Here is a 21288-nt window from a genome sequence, read left to right as displayed (position 1 = left end):
TCCTGTTTAGGACTGCATTTTTACAGTCAAAAATAACAGCTCTTATTTTTGTTTCCCAGGTATGGCGATGGACCTCGCCCCCCCAAAATGGCTCGATATGACAATGGAGGTGGCTACAGAGGTGGCAGTGGTTACAGAGGTGGTGGTGGCGGCTACAGGGGTGGATATGGAAGTGGTTATGGAACCACTTACCCTGGTGGTTCTGGGGGAAGGGGGTATTCCAGTGGGGCTGGAGGAGGTGGCTTTCGAGGTGGTGGAGGCTTTCAAGGATACCAAAGTGGAGGAAACCGAGGGGGTGGGTTTAGAGGCAGGTGGGGGTGGTAGGGGTGGAACAATAGTACCACCCAAAAATAATGATGCATGATCTTGTTTTTCCCCATGTTCCTTTGCTTGTAATGCAGAAGTGTTTCTAGTCCTAGAGTTCACAAAGGATTGAAACTTTAATTTGATATAATAATCAGATTGCTATGATACTCTTTCATGATGTGTTCATTTTGATCTTAATAAAACAAGTTACTTGTTTTTAAATAGATTCATAAGCGTCGTATTTTTAGAGGCCGTCTCCTGCCACCCAGAAGTGCTCTGTTGGATATAATTTAACTGCAAAAACAGTGGAGAATGCCATTTCATAGGTTTTGCACATAGTCTCTATGATGTAGTTCAGGGATCGCAAACCTGGTGAACTCCCACCCACTTGGAATTATGGGAGTTGTTGTTCAGCAACATCTGGGCAGCACTACATTGCCTGCCCCTGGTCATATTTGGTCCAAGAATTCCACCAGTGCTCAAAACGTCTTCACTTGCTTCATAGCCTCCAGCTTCTCAAGGAACTGGAGTCCTAGGAAATGGGAGAGGATGCTGGGGAGGTAGATCAGAGCGATAGCACTAATCTCTTACCTCATTCTCTAAAGAACTTGAAAATTCAATAGAGTCCATCAGTTTCTACCTCTGGGCCTGCACAGGTACATTTCCATGGCATGCACAGCTTTGAAGGAGTACTGTCCTAGGCCTCTTAAGACAGCTATGTTTGTTCCTCATCACTATTTCTTTTTGACATCTTGTTGGGGAAATAAAACTATGGTAATAGTTATGCTGAAACGAAGTATTTTTCTGTATATAAGATGCCCTCATGTATAAGACAACCCCTTTTTTTTTTTACCCAAAATTAAGAAATCTGGCCAGAGCCAGAACCTGAACAGCCTGGGCTGCCCATACCAGAACCCCTGTGCATTCACCATCCATGTATAAGACAACCCACAATTTTTGACTATTTTTTTTAAAAAGCAAAAACCATCGTCTTATACATGGGAAAATACGGTAAATTATTAATGATGCATTCGTGTTAACACTAGATGTGGAAGGATAATAAAAGGGCCAGAAAAAAACTGACAGTTAACCTTTAATGTTGAATTGAATAGGACTAACTCCACTTCCAAGTCCAGAATTCCTTATTTCTCACATAATCAATTTTAAGTAAGTCAAGTTTAGCTCTAGCTCCTCAGTCATACTGTCCCCTGACTTCTATCCTTGACCTGCCAGAAGTATGCTAACTTTTATGGGACTGGCGTTCAAAATATCCTACTTCATTCGTAAGACCTGTTTATAATACAGTAAAAATTAACAAGACAAACTTGCAGTAATAAATCAGCAGTTTTAACTACTTTTCAGTAAGTCTGAGGGTTACTTACTGCTGTACAGGCTTTTAAAAAATATATTCCCGAGTTGGAATAGTGAGTACAGAATTCAAACTGATAGCCTCCAAGGGGTTATATTTTGAGCTATAAGCTATGGCTTCTGGTGCCAAAGACTTAAATGGAAATTAAGCTTAAATTCTTGCCAAGCTATGAAGAGCTTTCTCTTTACTAAGAAATAGTAATTACGGTGCTATTTCAGGTTTCATCAGTATCCATAATAACTCTTATTAATATCTTTTAATACAACAAGTTTTCCTTTGTAGCTGAAACCTGTAGCTTCAGTTAACTATGCTGATGCCTTTGGTGTTGTCTTCTAGTATGTTTGTGCTCATCTCAAGGCTCAATTCCTGCATTAGTTTGGAAACAGAATCTTCGCCATCTCCTGCAGCAGCACATTCCACTGTTCCTTCAGCTGTGGCACACAGCTGCTCAGAAGGCTTAATAATGGTCACTCCATATCCATTGTTACTGTAAATATGGTTGTTTTTCATCCTTAGTTTAGGAGCAGGAAGAACCTGTTAAGAAGGAATCAAAAGTTTATTCATAAACTGTCGGTAGCATCTTAATCAAATTATCTTCTTAAACATGGAAACCTTTTCAAATAATTTAGGTTGTTACAGTAGCATTCCATTGTCAACAAAAATTTACCTTAATGTTAATTCCACCAAAACTACCATGTGAGGAGTCACAGGTTCTGAAGTTATTGCAGTGGTGAATTTTGTTACCCTCCAAAGTAGCTGTGCTTCCTGGGTATAACTCGACTCCAGCCCCCTAAGTGCAAAAACCAAAATTTGGATTGATATGCAACTAGCTGTTCCTACTGATCATGTTATCAGAACAAAATCAATTTTTGTGTGTGAATACAAGTTAACTGATGCAGATCATTTAGAGTTCTGGTCAGCAACTAGCAGCTGCGCAGTACTGAGGAGTGCATAGAGTACTGGACCAGAACCCCACTTGCATGCTGCAAAACTGATTGGAATCAAATCTTCTTGTCACATCTACCATCCCGTCCACTCACACCTCTTTCCTGTGGACCAGCAACTGTAATATTTAAATTTGTGCAATCTATCACTGACATCAAGTCTTTCCATTATTAGTTCCCCTTCTGAATTAAACCAGGTTTTTGTGTATTCGCTGAATGAAAGCATCTTACATTCTCATATGTGTATTGTATCTTGTTTTGAACTGAAATAAGAGTACCTGAGCTCCAGTGATCTCACTGTTTATAATTGTCAGAGAAGCCCCAACAAGTACACAGACACCAGTTCCTTCACACTTCAAAACACAGTTCTCCAAAAATGTGTGTCCAGATTCAACTACTATAATACCATCGAGAGTCCCTTGCTGCTGCACAGTAATATTCATTATCTTCAGATTTTGAGCCCTGGACACTATAAAACTGTCATAGACAGGATCTGAAACAATCACAATTTCCTCTCGTCTTCCAACTCCTAAACAAAATGGAGAAACGGAATTAATAAAACCAATTAAATGTAGAAGTGCACAGAAATTGGACAGTGGGATTAGGGAGGAAATGTACATTTGACCAAGCAGCTTTATTAGGAACTGAAACTAAGGTTTTTTAAGTACAGTGGTACTTCAGGTTAAGTACTTAATTCATTCAGGAGGTCCATTCTTAACCTGAAACTGTTCTTAACCTGAAGCACCACATTAGCTAATGGGGCCTCCTGCTGCTGCCGCACCGCCGGAGCATGATTTCTGTTCTCATCCTGAAGCAAAGTTCTTAACCCAAGGTACTATTTCTGGGTTAGCGGAGTCTGTAACCCGAGGTACCACTGTACTTCAAAAAAATAATGGATGGTATTCAATGCTGTCCTTGTACAACCAGAATGCTTTCCTCTCTTCTGTGCCCCCACGCCACCTACAAAATCTGCTTCAGAGGATTGATGCACATTGGTGGTTGGCTGATGGTCAGAAAAACAGAGCTGACCATGCCTTGCATTTGCTACAATCTGGAGCCAATTCTGAGCCAACTTGGAATATAGCAGGACACAAAACTTTGTATGCAGATTGCACTGTATAGTTCCTAACGTGATCCAGCACTGATGGCTGCACCCGTGTACAGTGGTACCTCTAGATGCGAACGGGATCCGTTCTGGAGCCCCAGAACCTGAATCTGTGCGTCTGCACATGTTGCGATTCGCCACTTCTGCGCATGCGTGTGACATCATTTTGAGCACCTGTGCATGCGCAAGCGGCAAAACCCGGAAGTAACGCGTTCCGTTACTTCCGGGTCGCCGCAGAGCACAACCCGAAAACGCTCAACCTGACTGTAGTCCCAATCCGATAACCAGCAATAGTTGTAAAGCTATGCTCAAGAGCAGGATAGAAGACCATGAAATTAGACCCACTCTTCTACAGCTGATGATTAATTTGCTATTGCAGATAATATGACCAGTGCTGCACATGTTTGCAGTTATTTCAGAACTTGTATTAAGAAGCTGTAATGTCTATAATAAGAGACACAAACAAGAAATGTTTTTATATAAAACCTTAAGTGATTCACTCTCCAAATTCTGAAAACCTGAAAGGGCCTCACATTTAACCAATCTTTATTCTAAGAGTTGGTTTTAGTTTTCTTAATCTATTCGATAAAAACCACAGCAGGCACACTACTGACCTTTAATAACAATATCTTCAGTTAACATGGAAAGGTTTGCTGCTTTATATTCTCCTGGGAAAATAAGCACATTATCTCCACTGTAACAGCTGTCCAAAGCCAGGTTTAAGTTATCATGCTGCTGAAGAAGTGTGTCTGGGGCTAATTCTTTAACCTGGGCAGATGAGACAGATACAAAGTAAAATCAGGGATTAGCCAGTCTTGTTTTAAAGGTTAATGTGGTTTTTTTAGCCTATCCTTTCACTGTTGCTTCTATGAACGTTGAACGTTACATGCTGTTCCCTACCTACAGTACAGTGGTACCTCAAGTTACAAACGCCTCAGGTTACAAACTCCGCTAACCTGGAAGAGTTACCTCGAGTTGAGAATTTTGCCCCAGGATGAGAACGGAAATCGTGTGCCGGTGGCGCAGCAGCAAGAGGCCCCATTAGCTAAAGTGGTGCTTCAGGTTAAGAACAGTTTCAGGTTAAGAACAGACCTCCGGAACGAATTAAGTTCGTAACTAGAAGTACCACTGTACACATTAGTTTCCTTCTGCATTAAGTGCACAAGTGTTGTTAGCATTTCTCTAAAAAAAAAAACAAAAAGGCAAAGTTCCTTTATGGGTTATGTGTGTAAGTGCCATATTGGATGTGACCAGCACCAAGATGACAGGCACTCTGAAATGATAATAGTGTTTCCATAAACACCTTGCCAGTGCAGAAATGCTAGTCTTCATCTACCGTATTTTTCGCCCTATAGGACGCACCGTCCCATAAGGCGCACCTAGTTTTTTGGGGGGGAAATAAAGGGAAAAATTATTTTCCCCCCAGGCGCGGAGCTGGGGCGGGGGAGGCCCGCCCAAGCTTCCCCCGACCCCAGCCCCCAAACAGGCAGCTCTCTGCAAGCCGTGGGAGCCCAGCGCTGGCTCCCGCTGCTTTTGGAGAGGTCCGCGAAGCCTGCATTCATTCGCCCCATAGGACGCACACACATTTCCCCTTCATTTTTGGAGGGGAAAAAGTGCGTCCTATAGGGCGGAAAATACGGTACTTTGCTAGCACTAAAACAAACAGCAGCTTATTAGGACAGTTTTTAACCAAGCAAAACTGAAATTAAATTAAAAGACTGCTGAATTCAATCCCCTTCCAGCCAGACTGCTTTCGGGAGAATCATGAAGAGAGCAGAAGGCAACAGCTAAGTCTACAGTATTTCAAAATAAAAGAATCCTTCACCTTACAGTTCTACAAAGGGAGCAATAATGGAAGAGCTGTTTGGGTAGGGTTGGAGAGAAGAAGGGATATCAAGGAAAGTTTGCTGAAGGAGAAGCAGCAGTCTCAGCTACTTGGATATTTATTCAAATGAACTCCTTACCATTTCTGCTGCTGCTGTTTTTGCAACAATGTAAGTTACAGTTTTTCCATCATCTCTGTGTCCTTTCCTCCGTTTCAAAATTCTTGGGGTCAGAGGTCCATGAGCCCTAAAATTTAAAATGAACTTTGTACTATCAATAATGCCTTAGGCAAAGCATTCTGTAGATGTATTTAAATAAAATTGGCTTCAAGTATGCTTAGCATTGTATTTCTTTCAGCTTTAAACAGATACAGACATTTAAGCCTAAACAATATCCCTACAGAAAATGAGCATACCAGAAATGTCTGGCATGACAAAGCCTTGAAAATGCAAAGCGAAAAAATACAAAGCATTCAGTATTTTTACTCTTTGCCAGACAACTTCATTTACAACTGATGTAATTGCTCTGTAGGCCCTAGAAATGTTTACTATGAATATTGGCTTAAAATGAATAAAATTTGAACTTCAACTACTTAAAGTATAAACAGTATTCAAGGCAGCTAATTAAAAAGAACTAAAGGGTGCTGCGTCAAAGCTATTTGAAAGCATTTTTATCAACCATTTTGGAGGGGAGAATTAATCTTTAAAAGCAGAAACCAATATATTCACAGATCATTAGTATTACAAAGTTAGTATCTGCTAGTATAAGAAAAAAAGATTTTTAAACGTTTTCATGCTCCATGTCCTCTGCCCCCCAGTGATTTCTCAATAATTCATTCAATTTTTGAACTCTTGCTCTATTAAATATTTTAATGAAATGGAAGCATAGAATATAATAATTATTACAAAAGAATATACATATTTAAATAAACTTACATAGTCTTAAGTATAACAAAGGTCTCAAAATAACGAAGGAAAATTTAACAGAACCATCAGAACTGGCAGCTTTTATATCACAGGGAACTGCAGAACTAATGCTGCCAGTCTAACCCCCTGCACCTGGGAGTGAGCCCCGTGGAATTTAATAGAACTAAGTAGACATGCTAATTGTTGCATGGTAACAATAAGGAGTCCTGCTTTTCTACAACTAATCCTTTCTAACTCTAAAATAAGAGTTAGTGGTAAGTGAAGTTCCACCAAATAGAAAACCTATTACACTGGATTTTAGGTACTTTTTCCTTCATTGTCTAGATTAATATGAAGGGGAAAGTACCGTATTTTTTGCTCCATAAGACGCACTTTTTTCCTCCTAAAAAGTAAGGGGAAATGTCTGTGCGTCTTACGGAACAAATGTGTGGTCCCTGGAGCAGAATTGCCCAGGGGCAAAAAGCAGATTGTGCTTCTTCTTCTTCTTTTTTTAGAAAGAGGGAAGGGGGTGTTGAAACAAAGCCGCTGAGCAGCTGATCGGCAAGCGATTGGGAGGGAGATAAGGGACTCCAGAGATAAAGGAAGCTGCCTGGGAAGGGGGAGGTACAAGCCCATGGATCCTCAGGATTTTTGCATCGGGTCACCCCAAATTCAACATCAGATCACATAGTATGTCCATGGCTATAGCCTGCACCAAAAAATAATGCATCCACTGTTTCGTGGGGCCGCAATGGTGCAAAAACATGGCTACAAAGCATGGATCCACATGGATTCTCAGGGTTTTGCATTGGGCTACCCCAAACTCACTGTCAAATCACATATCATGTCTCTGGCCACAGCATGAACCACACAAAAAAAAAATCCGCTGTTTCGCTCAGAATATTTTTTCCGTTTTCCTCCTCTAAAAACCAGGTGCGTCTTATGGTCAGGTGCGTCTTATGGAGCGAAAAATACGGCACCTAAAATGCACTGTAATAGGTTTTCTATTTGGTGGAACTTCACTTACCACTATGGCCCTAATTACTTATGGAAATATGTACAGTTGTGGGAAGAACACATTGTTACTAAGTTCATAGCTGTCAACTTTTCCCTTTTCTTGCGAGGAATCCTATTCGGAATAAGGTAATTTCCCTTAAAAAAAGGGAAATGTTGACAGCTATGTAAGTTCAGAAAGTTTCTTTATGATTATACAAAACACAGCTAGCAGCTCTACAAGTTCTCAGATAGAAATTTCTCCGTTCTTCTGAGTTGCCAGACACTGAAACTAGGAGCATAATTACTCATGCAGACATGTAACCTACCATTGGCTCCTGCCTTTCAAAAAATGAAGCAATCCATTACAAATCTGTGCAAATTGTTGATCTGGATAAATCTACTGGCATTATGATGATTATCTTAACTAATAAATAAATAATTAGTTATTTATCATATGTGGCTCTCTTAAGCTAGATGCTGACACACTTAATCACATTTACATGCCATTTCCACCAATTTCAATGGAATTTGCTTTCTTTTAAGCGTATTCAGAAGAGCTGCTTTTGTTCTTTCCACTGATGACAAAAATGGTATGAAAATTAAGTATTTTCTGTTATTTACTACTGCAAACATTTCTTAATAAAAGTATGTACATACACTTAAAGGAACCAAATTTAATGCTATGGCAGAGTTTCCCAGTTTAATATTTATTCAACTGTTACACAAAACAGAATAAAAAACAGAAATGCAAAAACTAGTAAACAGGTGTATACCCAAATGTCCAATCCTGTAATTTCAAGTCTCTGCCTTAATGGCACAATCTGAAAACATACGAGGAGAAATGTCCAGGCCACTGCTGTAGTGTCAGGAGTATTTCATTTATCATATATGATCTTATGAAAAACTATTGACTGGCTCTGACTAGGAGACCTGGGGTGGGACTGTGAACTCATCTGCGCTTCATTCAAGAGGCACTTTAGGCACAACAGGACAGACAGTTAAGGTGACATCATTTCATCAGATACCTCCTAGCAATCGTTTATAATGGAAATACACAATATATTATTAACTACACCAGGACACGCCAATCTGAGTGTACATCTACACAAATTATGTTCAATGTAATTAAACATATACAGTGGTACTTCGGGTTTTTAACGTCTTCGTTGACTAATATTTTGGTTTTCGAATGCTGTAAGCCCGGAAGTAAATGCTGTTGTTTTCGAACGCGCCTTGGAAGTCAAACTGGAAATGCGGCTTCCCTATTCGAGTTTATTGTTTTGAGGCTTCCATACTGAGTTTTCGGTTTTTGAACGTTTCGAAACTCGAACTGTCTTCTGGAACAGATTACATTCAAAAACCGAGGTACCACTGTAGTAACATCTAATTCACTAACAAATGAACTGTACTTACAATTAAAATAAAGCAACAGGTAATTAAAACAAGCTATTTAGACAAGCAAAATAATTGAAGCATTTTTAAAAATCAATGTCAACTTAAATTACCTCAAGCGTAAATCTTCCCATATTTTCAACAATCCACATAGCATTATCAATTCATAATACTTTTTCCAACATTCAACTGCTTCTTCTGCTGTGGGTTCTTCTTTAATATTACTTTGGTAATGAATCAACTCCAAATGCAGACTTTTGTACTTTTCAAGATTTCTTCTAAAACGATGAGCAATCGGAGCAGGGATAGTCCCATTCTGAATATCACACCAACTATGAAGATTTAAGAAAATTAGAGCTTCTCCTTTTGAAACTTTATGCAAAAACTAAGCTCTACTAGTTCTCTCAAACAGCAGATCAGGAGGTTAACTTGAATAAGAATTGCATCACTTCAAACTGCAGGTGAAGTTGCTCTCATGACAGGATGTCCCTCTATATATTAAAAAAAATAAAATCCAATTTATAGCATCTTAACATGTTATGGAAATAAATGGCTTCTAACCTAGCCCTCTCCATCACTCAGTAGAGCCTTCACGAAAAATCTGAAGTACTTCCTCATCTGCTGTTTGTGAGAACTATTCCTGAGCAGCATAAGGTAAAGGTAAAGGGACCCTTGACCATTAGGTCCAGTCGCAGACGACTCTGGGGTTGCGGCGCTCATCTCGCTTTATTGGCCGAGGGAGCCGGCACACAGCTTCCGGGTTATGTGGCCAGCATGACTAAGCCGCTTCTGGTGAACCAGAGCAGCGCACGGAAACTCATTTACCTTCCTGCCGGAGCGGTACCTATTTATCTCCTTGCACTTTGACGTGCTTTCGAACTGTTAGGTTGGCAGGAGCAGGGACCGAGCAACGGGAGCTCACCTGAGCAGCATACTTACATCTTAATTCTCTCTTCTATCACTGCAGCATAGGTCTCGCTCTTTTCATCATCATCCCAGTCTCTCCAAAGGAAGTCATAGAAGAACCTAAATAAAAGCCATAATTGCATTGCATTGATAATTATTATAAAAAGTACCTAAGTATATACGGCTACAAAGTTCAGGAGGCACTTGGGAGACTGGAGAAAGAGGACTACCATCTTTGCCACTCCCTAGTACTTGAGTAGAGACAAGGGCACCATCTAGCTGCTGTGAACCATTTGGCCTTGTGAGGCCTGTTCTGAACTGCATTTAAGCCAAGCTATTGTGACCCCATAGAGTGCCATGAACCCAGTTTTAGGATGGTTCAGTGTTATTTTTATTTTGCTTTGAACTCTAATTTTTATATTTGCTCTGTATTAGTTATCTATTAAGTCTAGATTACTGAATTGTGACACTCAATTCCTTATGGGTTATATCCAATTGTGGTAGCTTGTTAAGGCAACAACCATAACAACAGCCTCACCTTACAACAGCACAACCACCAAATCCAATGGATGTCCTCCCCTTGTGAAAGATGTCGCCCGACTGCCAGCACAACTGCTACTGTTATACAGTTGTACCTCCGCTTACGTATCCCTCTGGTTATGTAAACTTCAGGATACGTAAGCGGCAAACCCGGAAGTATATTTCTGGCTTTTTGCCACGTGCGTATGCGCAGAAGCGCTCCACCACCACGCGCATGTGCACAGAAGCGGTCCCTCCAATTGTGGAATCCTCGGGATCTGACCGGAGCTCCAGAACAGATCCCGTTTGCAACCAGTGGTACCACTGTACTCTGTGGCACTTAAGCTTGTGTGCTAACACAGAACAGCATCAGCTGTCAATCTTTTTGAACTAACACTATGTTGGATCTCATCCTTTCTTTAATCATTTTTATCTTACTTGCATTTTTTATATGTTTTGTGACATACTATTTTTCAGAAGTTATGCATTTTGCTAATAAGTTGATTTTTGTTGAGAGATGCTTTGGGTATATTTTGCTGTAGAAAATGGGCATGTAAATAAGCTAAAAAAGGACATTCATTGCCAGAATGTATCTAGCAAAAATATATAGCAGAAATAATAAAATTCAGAAGGCAAAAGAGGGAAAAGCAAAATAAAAGTTTACAAAATTAATTTTGTTAATCTTGCTGTACCTCTTCCTATACAGTACAGAAAAACTGTAATGTACAAGCTGTCTATATTATGTCAACTTTACCGTATTATTGGTACACAATACAGTGGTACCTCGTGTTACATACACTTCAGGTTACAGACTCCACTAACCCAGAAATAGTACCTCAGGTTAAGAACTTTGCTTCAGGATGAGAACAGAAATCGTGCAGCAGTGGTGCGGCGGCAGCGGGAGGCCCCATTAGCTAAAGTGGTGCTTCCGGTTAAGAACAGTTTCAGGTTAAGAACAGACCTCTGGAACGAATTAAGTTTGTAACCCAAGGTATCACTGTAATGTATTCCATCTTTTTCTCAATAAAAGAATCATTTTTTACTTCATTTCTGGGAGAGCTTTGGTTCAAAATATTGATGTTCTGTTTTGGGCTATTTTTAAATGTCCTTATATTTCTATAAAGTCTTTTATGCTCTCCTTTCTTTCTGCAGCCTAAAGAAATAAAAACTTCTTTGTGTTTAGCCGTTTGACAGATTGACCACATTAACCCCAGAATATTGTAAAAGAGTAGCAGGTGAGGAAGCAATGCAGGCTTCCTTTCTATAAAAAAATAGAAAGATTAAACAAAATACAGAACTGACATGAACTTACACTAAATAAGAAAGTAGCTGTTGAAGATAGGTACTCCTGTCAGTTAAGATAGTTCCCACATCCCTGCTTTCAACTTCCCCCAAAGGTGGGACCAAATATTGGTTAGGTTCTGTTTATTTTTGGCTAAACTTCTTTAAACTCAAAGTTTGGATGAAATTGCCTAGTTATTTACAACAAACCCTGAATAAACTGTAGTCACTAATTAGATACAATGGCTGAATAAGATTTGTTGAAAATCTCCTGGAAGTAGTATTTTAAAGCATAATAAGTGGGATGGCCACATTAGTCAAAGCAGCTGACATATGGCAGGAACTTACAGCTCCAAACCAAGAAGAATCAAATTAAAGATAAGAATCAAAACAAGGCCCCAGGGAAATAATGTTCCTACATCAGCCATGGCTCCAGATGACAGACCGGTAAGTCAACAAGGATCTGAGATAAAATACTACAAGAATATGCAATTGAAGAAATAGGCACATAACTTCTGGAAAACACAGATTCATAATGTCAATGCTACAAATTAGCAGCCCCGAATGGCTAATAACCATTAAAAGAATGCCAGCAGTTCATCCTTGGTATAGGGCTTTCCAAATTTCGCTGCATTTTGATGTATCCACTGATCATGTGTTTCTCTTACCCAAGGGCTGTTAATAATGGGGAGAAAGTAAAGTACTGAAGGACACATTAACTGACCACTAGTAAGTTTTGTAAGGTTTTAATATTTCAGGGTTCTGTAACTTAAAATGGAATAAAGGAAGCTGCCTTTTATCAGATCAGATTATTTCTCCATCAATCCTATTATTCTCCTTTGACTGGTAGCAGCTTGCAAAGCTGTCAGGCAGAGATCTTTCACATCACCTGTTACCTGGGATGCAAGGAACCATTACCTGCACATAAAGTGTGTACTCTACCTCCCTAACTTCAAAAATAAGCTTCTACCCTCAGTCTAATATTCTTAAATTCTTTTTCTATTAGTTATTTCTATTGTGTCACACCTTCTTTAATATGCTGTTGAATCCCAAACCCTAGAAAAGCATACCTCACAATTTCCAAAGCCTTGGCTATATCATACACTGCGCTGTCCTGCCCCTCTACAGGATAGACTTCCAAAAGAGGCACACAATGATCCATTTCCTCCAGAACTTCATCAACTAACTGTCTTGGAATATTTGCAATATTAGAGGAAAAGGGTTCAGCTACAGATACAGAAACTTTGAAGTTAGCAGAGGGATTCTGGGGCAGTTTGCAAGTAACCTGTAACAAAGAAACAAGTACAAGGTTAAAATAGATTAAGATTTATATATAGATTTCTCAACTCTTTTGACTTTTGTTATACAATTTATGGCTACAATCCTGTTCTCAAGATAGGTCAACTGAGAGGCTTTTGGATATGACACAAGTTATGCTGACATTGCAGCAATTTAAGTCCCCCCACCCACATGGGAGTGTAAGATTGCCCAGTCCATTATGCTTAAAGAACATTGAAATGGTAGGTTTTCTAAACACCAGATTATTGAATGCACAAAGACTGAAAAATGTCCCCGATCAGCTGTCGCGCAGAAAACAAGAGAGTAAATAGCAAAGATAGAATTAGGTCAATTTAAAAAGGAAGTGGGAAGGAAATAAGGAATCTCACCTAAACTTCTACATGTTTCATTGCATACTGCTGTCCTATATATATATATATATATATATATATATATATATATATATATATATATATATATATATATAAAATCGTACCCTCCAAAGGGAATTCTTGTCAGTAAGCAAGTTTTCCTGGGTCAGAGCTGGAACTCTTAGCCCCAGTATAACAGAACTCCCAAAGAAGGTTTGGCTATTATATAATAATTATTATTACTGAAAATAGTATGTATTTTCATACAGAAGAAGTTATGTTATTATACTTTTTCTGTTTTTAAATGTATTTTTATTAAAGATTTCTTGGTTTACAAAAGTATGTGCAATGTCTCATTTTTCAAGTTACATTTTTTACAGATCAGTTTCATTTGTTGAGACATTAGTGTTACATTAGGAAGAAAAGGGGGGAAAGAGGTGGAGGGGGAATGGGGAGGGGTGATGTTTCTATTTTACTTAACGCATGTGTGGGGTTTTGCGTTAGCGATGCTTGTGCAGGTTCTCTTTGGTGTTGAGAGGTTGGGGGTTGGCCTAGGGTGTGATTGTTCATTTGTGATTGGCTATGGTGAACTTTGTTTTCATGTGTGAGTGGGGTGGGTGGATGTTTTGGATCAGGTTAGCCATATTGATTCGTATGCTGTTGGTGGATTATTGTCGTTGTTTTGTTGGGCTGTGTATGTGATAAAGGAGCCATACCGGGGTGAGGGCGTCTTCTATTTGTCCCCGTGTCAGTTTCCGTTTATAGTATTGGTTAATTTTTCTAGTAGGGCTGTTTCCCATACTATTTGGTACCATTGGTCCATGCTTACTCTTGACAGGTCTCTCCAGTGTCTGGTTATGATGTTTCTGGTTGCTGACAGTAGGTGGATTATGAGTTCTTTGTGATATGAGTGGGTATTATTGTCTTGGAAGATGTTTAGTAGGGCCGGTTCTGAGGTTATTTCTAATACTTGCTTAGTTATTTTGCATATTTCTTTTATGGCTGTTGTCCAGAATAAATGGATTTTGGGGCATTCCCACCACATGTGGAAGTATGTGCCTGTGGAGGTGCACCCTCTCCAGCATTTTGGTGAGGTTCCTGGGCGTATTAGCACTAATTTCCTTGGTGTTAGGTACCTGTAGGTGAGTTTCAGAGTGAGTTCTTTCCTTTTCATTGATATGGATTTGAAGGGGGGTTTAACTTTAGACCACATTCTGGTCCACTGAGTGGGGTTAATCTCATAGCTTATGTCGTCCTCCCATTGTTTTTTGATTATGTCTAGGGGGTTCGTGGGGTTTTGGAGTAGCATTTTGTATACTGCAAATACCATCCCTTTGCCATGACCCTTTGTTGTTAGGAGGAGGTTTTTGAAGGTTGTCAGGGGACTAGTTGCTGCTTTTACCACTGGATTGTTTAAGAGGGAATGTATGGTAACTGGTGGTGTGTTAACCAGGGCATTTGGGTGTCTTCTAGTTTGCCTTGTATTTCTTGTGTTGATAAGGGTTTGTTATTTTTATAGAAGTCTGTTAGGAGATATAGGCCTTTGGTTTGCCAGGTTTTTATTTGGAGGTTTTGTGCTGTGTGGTGGAATAATGGGTGGTATGCCAGGGGAATTAGCTGGGATGGGGTTGGGGACAGTTTGCCTATTTCTGCTTTCCATGCTTTAAGCATGGTCTGCGTTTACCTGTTAAGTGTTGTGGGAATTTTCCTTAGTTTGTTTGGGAGGAATGGGTATGCTGTGGTGCAGGTATTTTCAACTGTGTCCCTTTCTAGGTGTATCCATTGTTTTGTCTCATCTTTTAGTATATATGGGATTATGAGGCGTACTTGGTTGGCAATGTAGTATAGTTCTATGTTGGGGATTCCCCATTCTCCTTCTGAGGGGGGGAGGTGTAAGTATTTGGAGCTTATTTTTGGTTTTTTTGTGTGAGGAATAAATAAGTGTAGGTTTTTTTCTGCCATTTACAGAGTTGGGTTGGGGGAATCCAGACTGGGAGGGTTAGGAATAGGTAGTTTAGTTCTGGGAGGGGATCATTTTGATCGTGGCTATTTTGTCTGAGAGAGTGAAGTTCATGTTGTTCCATCTCTTTAGGTCTTTGTAATTTGTTGCCACAAGGGGTTGTAGTTGTGGAGCTATAATTTATTGAGGTTTCTGGTTATTTGTACCCCTAGGTATCTGAACTTGGTCTGGCAAAGTTTTATCTTGGTGACGTTATTATTATACTTTTTTTTCAAACCTAAAAATACAATAAAAATAGTACCATGTTTACACTATATACTACGCTCCCTTGTGTGTAATATGGTCACTGTGTCTCCCCACCCTCTAGAATGCAATCCTAAAAATACCTTATTTAAGTAGCACAATCAAAATTCAACAAGTAAATACTTGGGGAAGGCCTCATACCAAAAGGACTTCACCTCCTGGCAGAGGTTGCCAGGCAGACTTTCCTGCAAGGACGTTACAAAGAATAGCAACCATCACTGGGGGAGCTTCCAGACTACTACAATTTTGCGGTGGGATTCAAGGACATGCAGGCAAATTCAGGTGGCACAATACTTGATTGGAAGGCTTTGTGCAAGAAACCCACCTCCCCTTAAAAGTTCAGACTTCTTGCAACAAGGAAAGTGATGGGGAAATGCACTAGAAAGTGTAGGATGACACTAGCTTTGACACAACGTCGTCTAGCCTCCCCACAAACAAATCAGAATGAATGCTCATCAAAGAACCAACGTTATCTAATTTCTCTGCAAACAACAGGATGAATTATGAACAAACATAAAATATAAACAATTAGAACAAAAAACACTGTGGTGACTTTCCCAATAGAGGCAATATCTGTGAAAATAAGAAATATGTGAAATGATTGGGTAACTTATAAAGACCTATTAATAGAAGTAGATCAAGAGATAAAATGAAGGAGGTTTGAAGATATAAGAAGTTTATTATCCAACTGGTTGCAGTATCATCAACTTAATGAAGTACAGTAGCATCTCAGCTTACGTGACCCTCGGGTAATGTAAACTTTGGGTTGCAAAAGCAGCAAACCCGGAAGTGTTTCGCCGTGTGCACATGCGCAGAAGCGCTCTACTGTGCCATGCACATGTGCAGAAGCGGTCTGCACACGCATACGTGGTCCCTCCAGTTGCGGAAACCTCGGGATCTGACCGGAGCTCTGGAATGGATCCCATCCGCAACCAAAGTACCACTGTATTTAAGTTGGATTTAAAAAATGGTTTTTCAACTAAAACCTCTCTATTTGAAAAAGAGTTGCTAGAAAACAAAAGTAAATTAATTTCCAAAATGTTCAGTCTATTATTGGAATGGCAAACATTCCAATGGCAAACAAAATTGGAATGGCTAGTTTTTATTCCTTACCTGTTTTAAGTCTTATGAGTTCAGTTTATCCATATCTTTTATCTTATGCTGGTCTGTGACAGAAATAAAGTTTGATACTAACTAATACAGCTAAAAAAAGATGAGCAGGTTAAACAAGTGATGATACATTGGGCAAGGGACTTTGGTTATAATATTGAAACAGCAGCATGGGAGAGGTTATGGAATGTAGACTTAAAATTTACAACATGCTATATTTTGAAAGAAAACTACATGAAAATGATGTACAAATGGTATTTAACTCCTGCTAAACTAGCTCCTGCGGGAAGGTAAACGGAGTTTCCGTGCACTGCTCTGGTTTGCCAGAAGCGGCTTAGTCATGCTGGCCACATGACCCGGAAGCTGTCTGCGGACAAATGCCGGCTCCCTCGGCCTATAGAGCAAGATGAGCGCCGCAACCCCAAAGTCGTCCGCGTCTGGACCTAACAGTCAGGGTACCTTTACCTTTACCCTAGCTAAAATGTATAAATCGAAATCAAATGTATGCTGGAAATTCAAAAAAAAAGAGAGATATAAGGGCCTCGGACGTGAGATCTCCAGGCTAAATAAATAACATAAAGACTGACGGTTATTGGTTGGGGACTGGAACCGGGAAAAGGGTGGGTGGAGGTTGGGAATCCAAAGGGTACATAAGGATAATTTGCTTTTTATATTTTGTTAGTGGTAAGGAATTTGGGTAAATCGTGGAAGGGAAATTTTGGTCGACTTTAGGAAAAAGGTCTAAGAATAAATAATGAGGTATAAGTATTGATCTACAATTTTAAAAAGGTAAAATTGGTTTTTTCTTTTTAAATTAATTGAAAATAAGGTTGCTAAAAATAAATTGAGGAAATGGAAAAAAGAAGTAAAATAAAATAATAGTATGTTAGAATAAATGTTTAAGCTAAGGTAAAGAAATAAGTTAAGGACTTGCTGAATTGACAATTTAAATTGGAATATAAGAAGGGGAGGTGTGAGGAGGTCTGAGAAATAAGGTTAAGAATTACAAGTAACAGAAACTTTATGTGTTTTTTCTATTTTTTCTTTTTTGTGTTTAGTTTTGAATATTACGTATTTTTGTGTTTTTTGTTTTGTTTATTTTTTGGTTTTTTGCTTGTTATGTGTTTTTTGAAAATGCTAATAAATATTTTATAAAAAAAAAGGAAATTCAAAAAAAAAAAAGGGCACCTTTTACCACATGTGGTCGTCATATAAGGTAATAAAAACCTTCTGGGAGAAGATGAGTTGAAAAAAATGTTAAAGATAACTTTTTCAAAGAAATGAAGCTTTTCTTTTAGGAATATTAGATATCAAATGACCAGGAAAAAACTGTTCATGTATGTGACCACAGCTGCTTGGATACTGCTAGCCCAGAGATAGAAGGAAGATATGGTCCTGATCAAGGAAGAATGAAAGATAAAATTAATGGACTATGCCCAAATGGCAAAATTAATGGGAAGAATTCGAAACCAGGAAGAATAAACCAGGAAGAATGGGGAAAATACAAAATTTATTTGAAAAATTATTGTAAACAATTAAATTCATTAGCAGGATTGATTTGAGACTTGTAGTAAAAATTTGAACTAAGGAATATTTAAGGTTTTATTAAAGACTGGATTTATAAAGGAGATGTGGGGGTGGGGGGGAATTATAACATAAGGATCCACAAAAGGGAGGGAGGGAAGTCAAAGGGGATATATGTATTGTTTTCTGTTTTTAGTTCATGTTTTTATTTGATATATATATATATATATATATATATATATATATATATATATGAATCATCAACAAACATGTCATCTGGAAGTGACCTGCAAAAGTCCTGGTTTCACTATAGTACACTGAAAGAAAAATGGAATAGAACATTCGGGACAGGGAAAATTATCAGAATAGGGCATTTCCTAAGTTATACAGGGGCCAGGCCATTTGGTGCTTTAAAGGGAATACAGGCAATGACTGATTTAGGCACGTCCAAACAACATGCGACCACACAGTGCCAAACCCGGAAGTAGCCCCAAAATGGGATGGAATGGGATGGAGAAGGCTTATGTGAATTCCACTGACGCATGTGAGGCTCCAGAATGTAACCCTCGCACAAAAGGATTACCTGTATAGAACTATTACAGAACTATGAAAGAAACATGATAAAGGTAAGGCCTCACTGCTTTCAGATGGCTGGATGTAAGTAAGACACTTGAGAGAACATTCCCAACAGCATAGCTGAACTGGTGGGAGCTTCACTTTCATCATACGATGTCTCAGAACCAGTAATAAAAAGACCAAGTATTCAAAAACTTTCTGAAAGAGACTTGTAATGTTTCCTGCCACAACAAAGTATTCAAATTGTGGCTATCTTCAAATTAATATTCACCGAACTGAAAGTACTAATTGTCACCAAATATTTTTTTAAATTAACATTCTAAAGAGAAATGTAGTTACCTCAACAAGCACACCAACATATGGTATGGGAATTTCTTCAGAATTAACAAAAAAAAGTTCTGGATTGGTCTTCCAGATTCCAAGCCATTTTTCCTTCATCTTCAACTTTCCCAAAAGGTATTTGCTAATGGCTTCATTGGCATCTTCTGCCTTTCATGTAAAAGGAGAAAGAAATGTCAGAAATGTATTTGGATATTTTCAGAAACAAACAAAACATAACCTTGCAAATTATAATACAAAATTGATCCTTTCCCTTTCTGCCCAGCTAGCCAAATCCCTTTCTCTACAGGGTGCGGCCAACCACACACACAATATGTCAATGCATCTATGAGTAGGATTTAGCTGAATGAAGCCATCTTTAATTATGAAGTTATGGGTTGTGAAAATTGAGGGAATTCCTCAGACTGTTTTTCTCACAAATGCCTATCCTGTAACATCATTTGCTCTCTGGATCTATGTGTCCCCAGCTGCTTCTCATAAATGTCCAACCCGGAGAGGAGTCCCTAAGACAGTTGGAGAGGGCCTTGTATGCCCCTGCCTAGCAACACCTGCAGCCAAGCTGGTGCCAAATGTATTGCTGTTTTCCTTTGGACAAGATCAGCGAGGGGGGGTTGTTTCTTGCCATCTGGGCTGCCCATGACCTTCATACACGCCGCCAAGGCTGGTGCCGGGGGGGGGGGTCACTTCATTGCTGCTAACACAGTTTGACATCACCCTCAGAGGTGCACTCGGGAGACAGACAGGTGCCAACAACTTCTTTTTAACATTTTATTTGCTTCTATTTTCTTACTATTGTTACTTGCCATAGGTGCTATGCAAGCAGAGATTTGTGCACAAATTCTCTAGCTATGTTAAGTAAATACATGCATATACAGTCTAGTCAGCCTATTTCTCCCACTTGCTTTCCTGCCCAGGGGTGCACACATTGGATTCCACAAGTGTGCAATCTGTCTACTTGTTAACAGAGAGTTGAGCTGTACACTTGTAGTTATTCACATGTAAAGCTGGACGAGTGCAGCCTATGTATATGACACTTATTTGTACGGTACATATCTGTCAGCCGCCTTGAGTCCCTGTCAGGGGAAAGGCGGGCTTTACACCTTCGTCACGCCGGTGAGGGGGCCGAGGGGGCGGGTTTTGGGACGGGCTCTTGTCTTGGCTCCTCTCCTCCCTCCCGGTCACCTTGCAGCCCCTCAGGAGCTCGTCGCAGTACAGCGCCGCCTTCCCGCTGCCGCTCAGAGCTCCCAGGTGAGAGGGAAACTGCGCCGGCAGCGGCCCGGCCTCCTCCTCCGCCGCCGCCCCCGCGCCGCCCACGGGGACGGCCAGGCGGCGCTCCCGCGCGCGAAGAGGCGGGCTTTTCGCCGCCCCCGAGGCCGCTCCCGCTCCCTCCCCCGGCTGCTCAGCGGCGCCGGAGGCCATCGCTCCTCTAGCTGCCTGCGCCCCCCCCCCCGGCTCCCCGGCAGGGCCTTTATAAGCGGGAACTACTTTCCCTGACGCGGGCCCTGGCGCGAGGCAGCCAATGGGAGAGGCGGCGGGGCGGAGTTCCGCGCGGTCACAAAGGGACCGTTGGGGGGCAGAGCACAGAGCCGGCGCGCGGTCTTCTTCCGCGTGCCGCGCGCAGGAGTCGGAAGGAGTGCCGCCCTCTTCCCTGGGGGGGGGGGGGGGAGCGGCCGGCGGGTCTGGGCCTGGCAGGGGCCCACGCAAGAGAAGCCCTGCTGAGGAGGAGGAGGACCAGCGGGGCTGCCAGGCCCAACTTCCCCCTTATTGCTCCCTCAAGGCGGGCTCTGAGGGGGGAGGGGTGGCTGCTGCTGGCACAGACATTGAAACCTCAAGGAGGCGACACCATGAAGCACCTTGTATACGCAAAGTCCGGTTGGGGAAGGGGGGACTCCACAGCGTTATAGCGCATATACAACGCATATAAAATGCTTTTTCTTTAAAAATTTCTTGGGGGAAGCAATTTATAGGCATTGTGTATGTAATTAAGTACTGTGACACCAGATGGCCCTGTGGAGTCTTGTCTTTCCCACTGGATTTCCCTGTACAGTGGAAACCCCACGTGTGACGTATGTTAGATGGAGAAATAGTTACCTGCCCAGTGCTGCTTTGTGAGCTTCAAATAAGAAGCGTCTGCTGGATCAGGCCAGTGGCTCTCCTAGTCCAGCATCCTGTTCTCACAGTAGCCGAGCAGAAGTCTATGGAGCAGAACCTTCCTACTGGAGTGTAGATTTGAACCTGGGACTTTCACAATAATTCAAGCCTTACATTCTTACGTAGTAG

The 21288-nt window shown here is 40.6% G+C and overlaps 2 protein-coding genes across 2 annotated transcripts in view; one reads left to right on the top strand and one right to left on the bottom strand.

Annotated features, from left to right (window-relative positions):
- DHX9 (DExH-box helicase 9) overlaps nt 1-528 on the top strand; it is a 28671-nt gene extending 28143 nt beyond the window's left edge. Inside the window, 2 exon segments of the mRNA XM_083621367.1 lie at nt 60-296; nt 298-528. Of these exon segments, the coding sequence (XP_083477493.1) occupies nt 60-296; nt 298-364 (304 nt within the window). The 3' untranslated portion in view covers nt 365-528.
- An 854-nt stretch (nt 529-1382) lies between these two features.
- SHCBP1L (SHC binding and spindle associated 1 like) lies at nt 1383-20450 on the bottom strand. Its single transcript, XM_083621410.1, has 10 exons — nt 20191-20450; nt 19009-19158; nt 12618-12832; nt 9781-9867; nt 8955-9173; nt 5689-5794; nt 4339-4492; nt 2898-3148; nt 2343-2465; nt 1383-2209 (listed from the first exon to the last, which is right to left on the bottom strand). The coding sequence occupies exons 1-10, from the start codon at nt 20425-20427 to the stop codon at nt 1973-1975; spliced, it is 1779 nt and encodes a 592-aa protein (XP_083477536.1). The 5' UTR covers nt 20428-20450; the 3' UTR covers nt 1383-1972.
- Nucleotides 20451-21288: the final 838 nt, after the last annotated feature.

Source organism: Podarcis filfolensis (assembly GCF_964270895.1).
Source record: "Podarcis filfolensis genome assembly, chromosome: 6".
Classification (NCBI taxonomy): domain Eukaryota; kingdom Metazoa; phylum Chordata; class Lepidosauria; order Squamata; family Lacertidae; genus Podarcis; species Podarcis filfolensis.
This window is presented reverse-complemented; position numbering and strand designations above follow the sequence as displayed.

Coding starts and splice junctions, on each gene's coding strand:
- SHCBP1L (XM_083621410.1), bottom strand. CDS start 20,427: ATGGCCTCCGGCGCCGCTGAGCAGCCGGGGGAGGGAGCGGGAGCGGCC. Junction 19,159..20,190: donor AGCTCCTGAGGGGCTGCAAG/GTGACCGGGAGG, acceptor TTTACATGAAAG/GCAGAAGATGCCAATGAAGC. Junction 5,795..8,954: donor TGGGAAGATTTACGCTTGAG/GTAATTTAAGTT, acceptor TTTAAATTTTAG/GGCTCATGGACCTCTGACCC.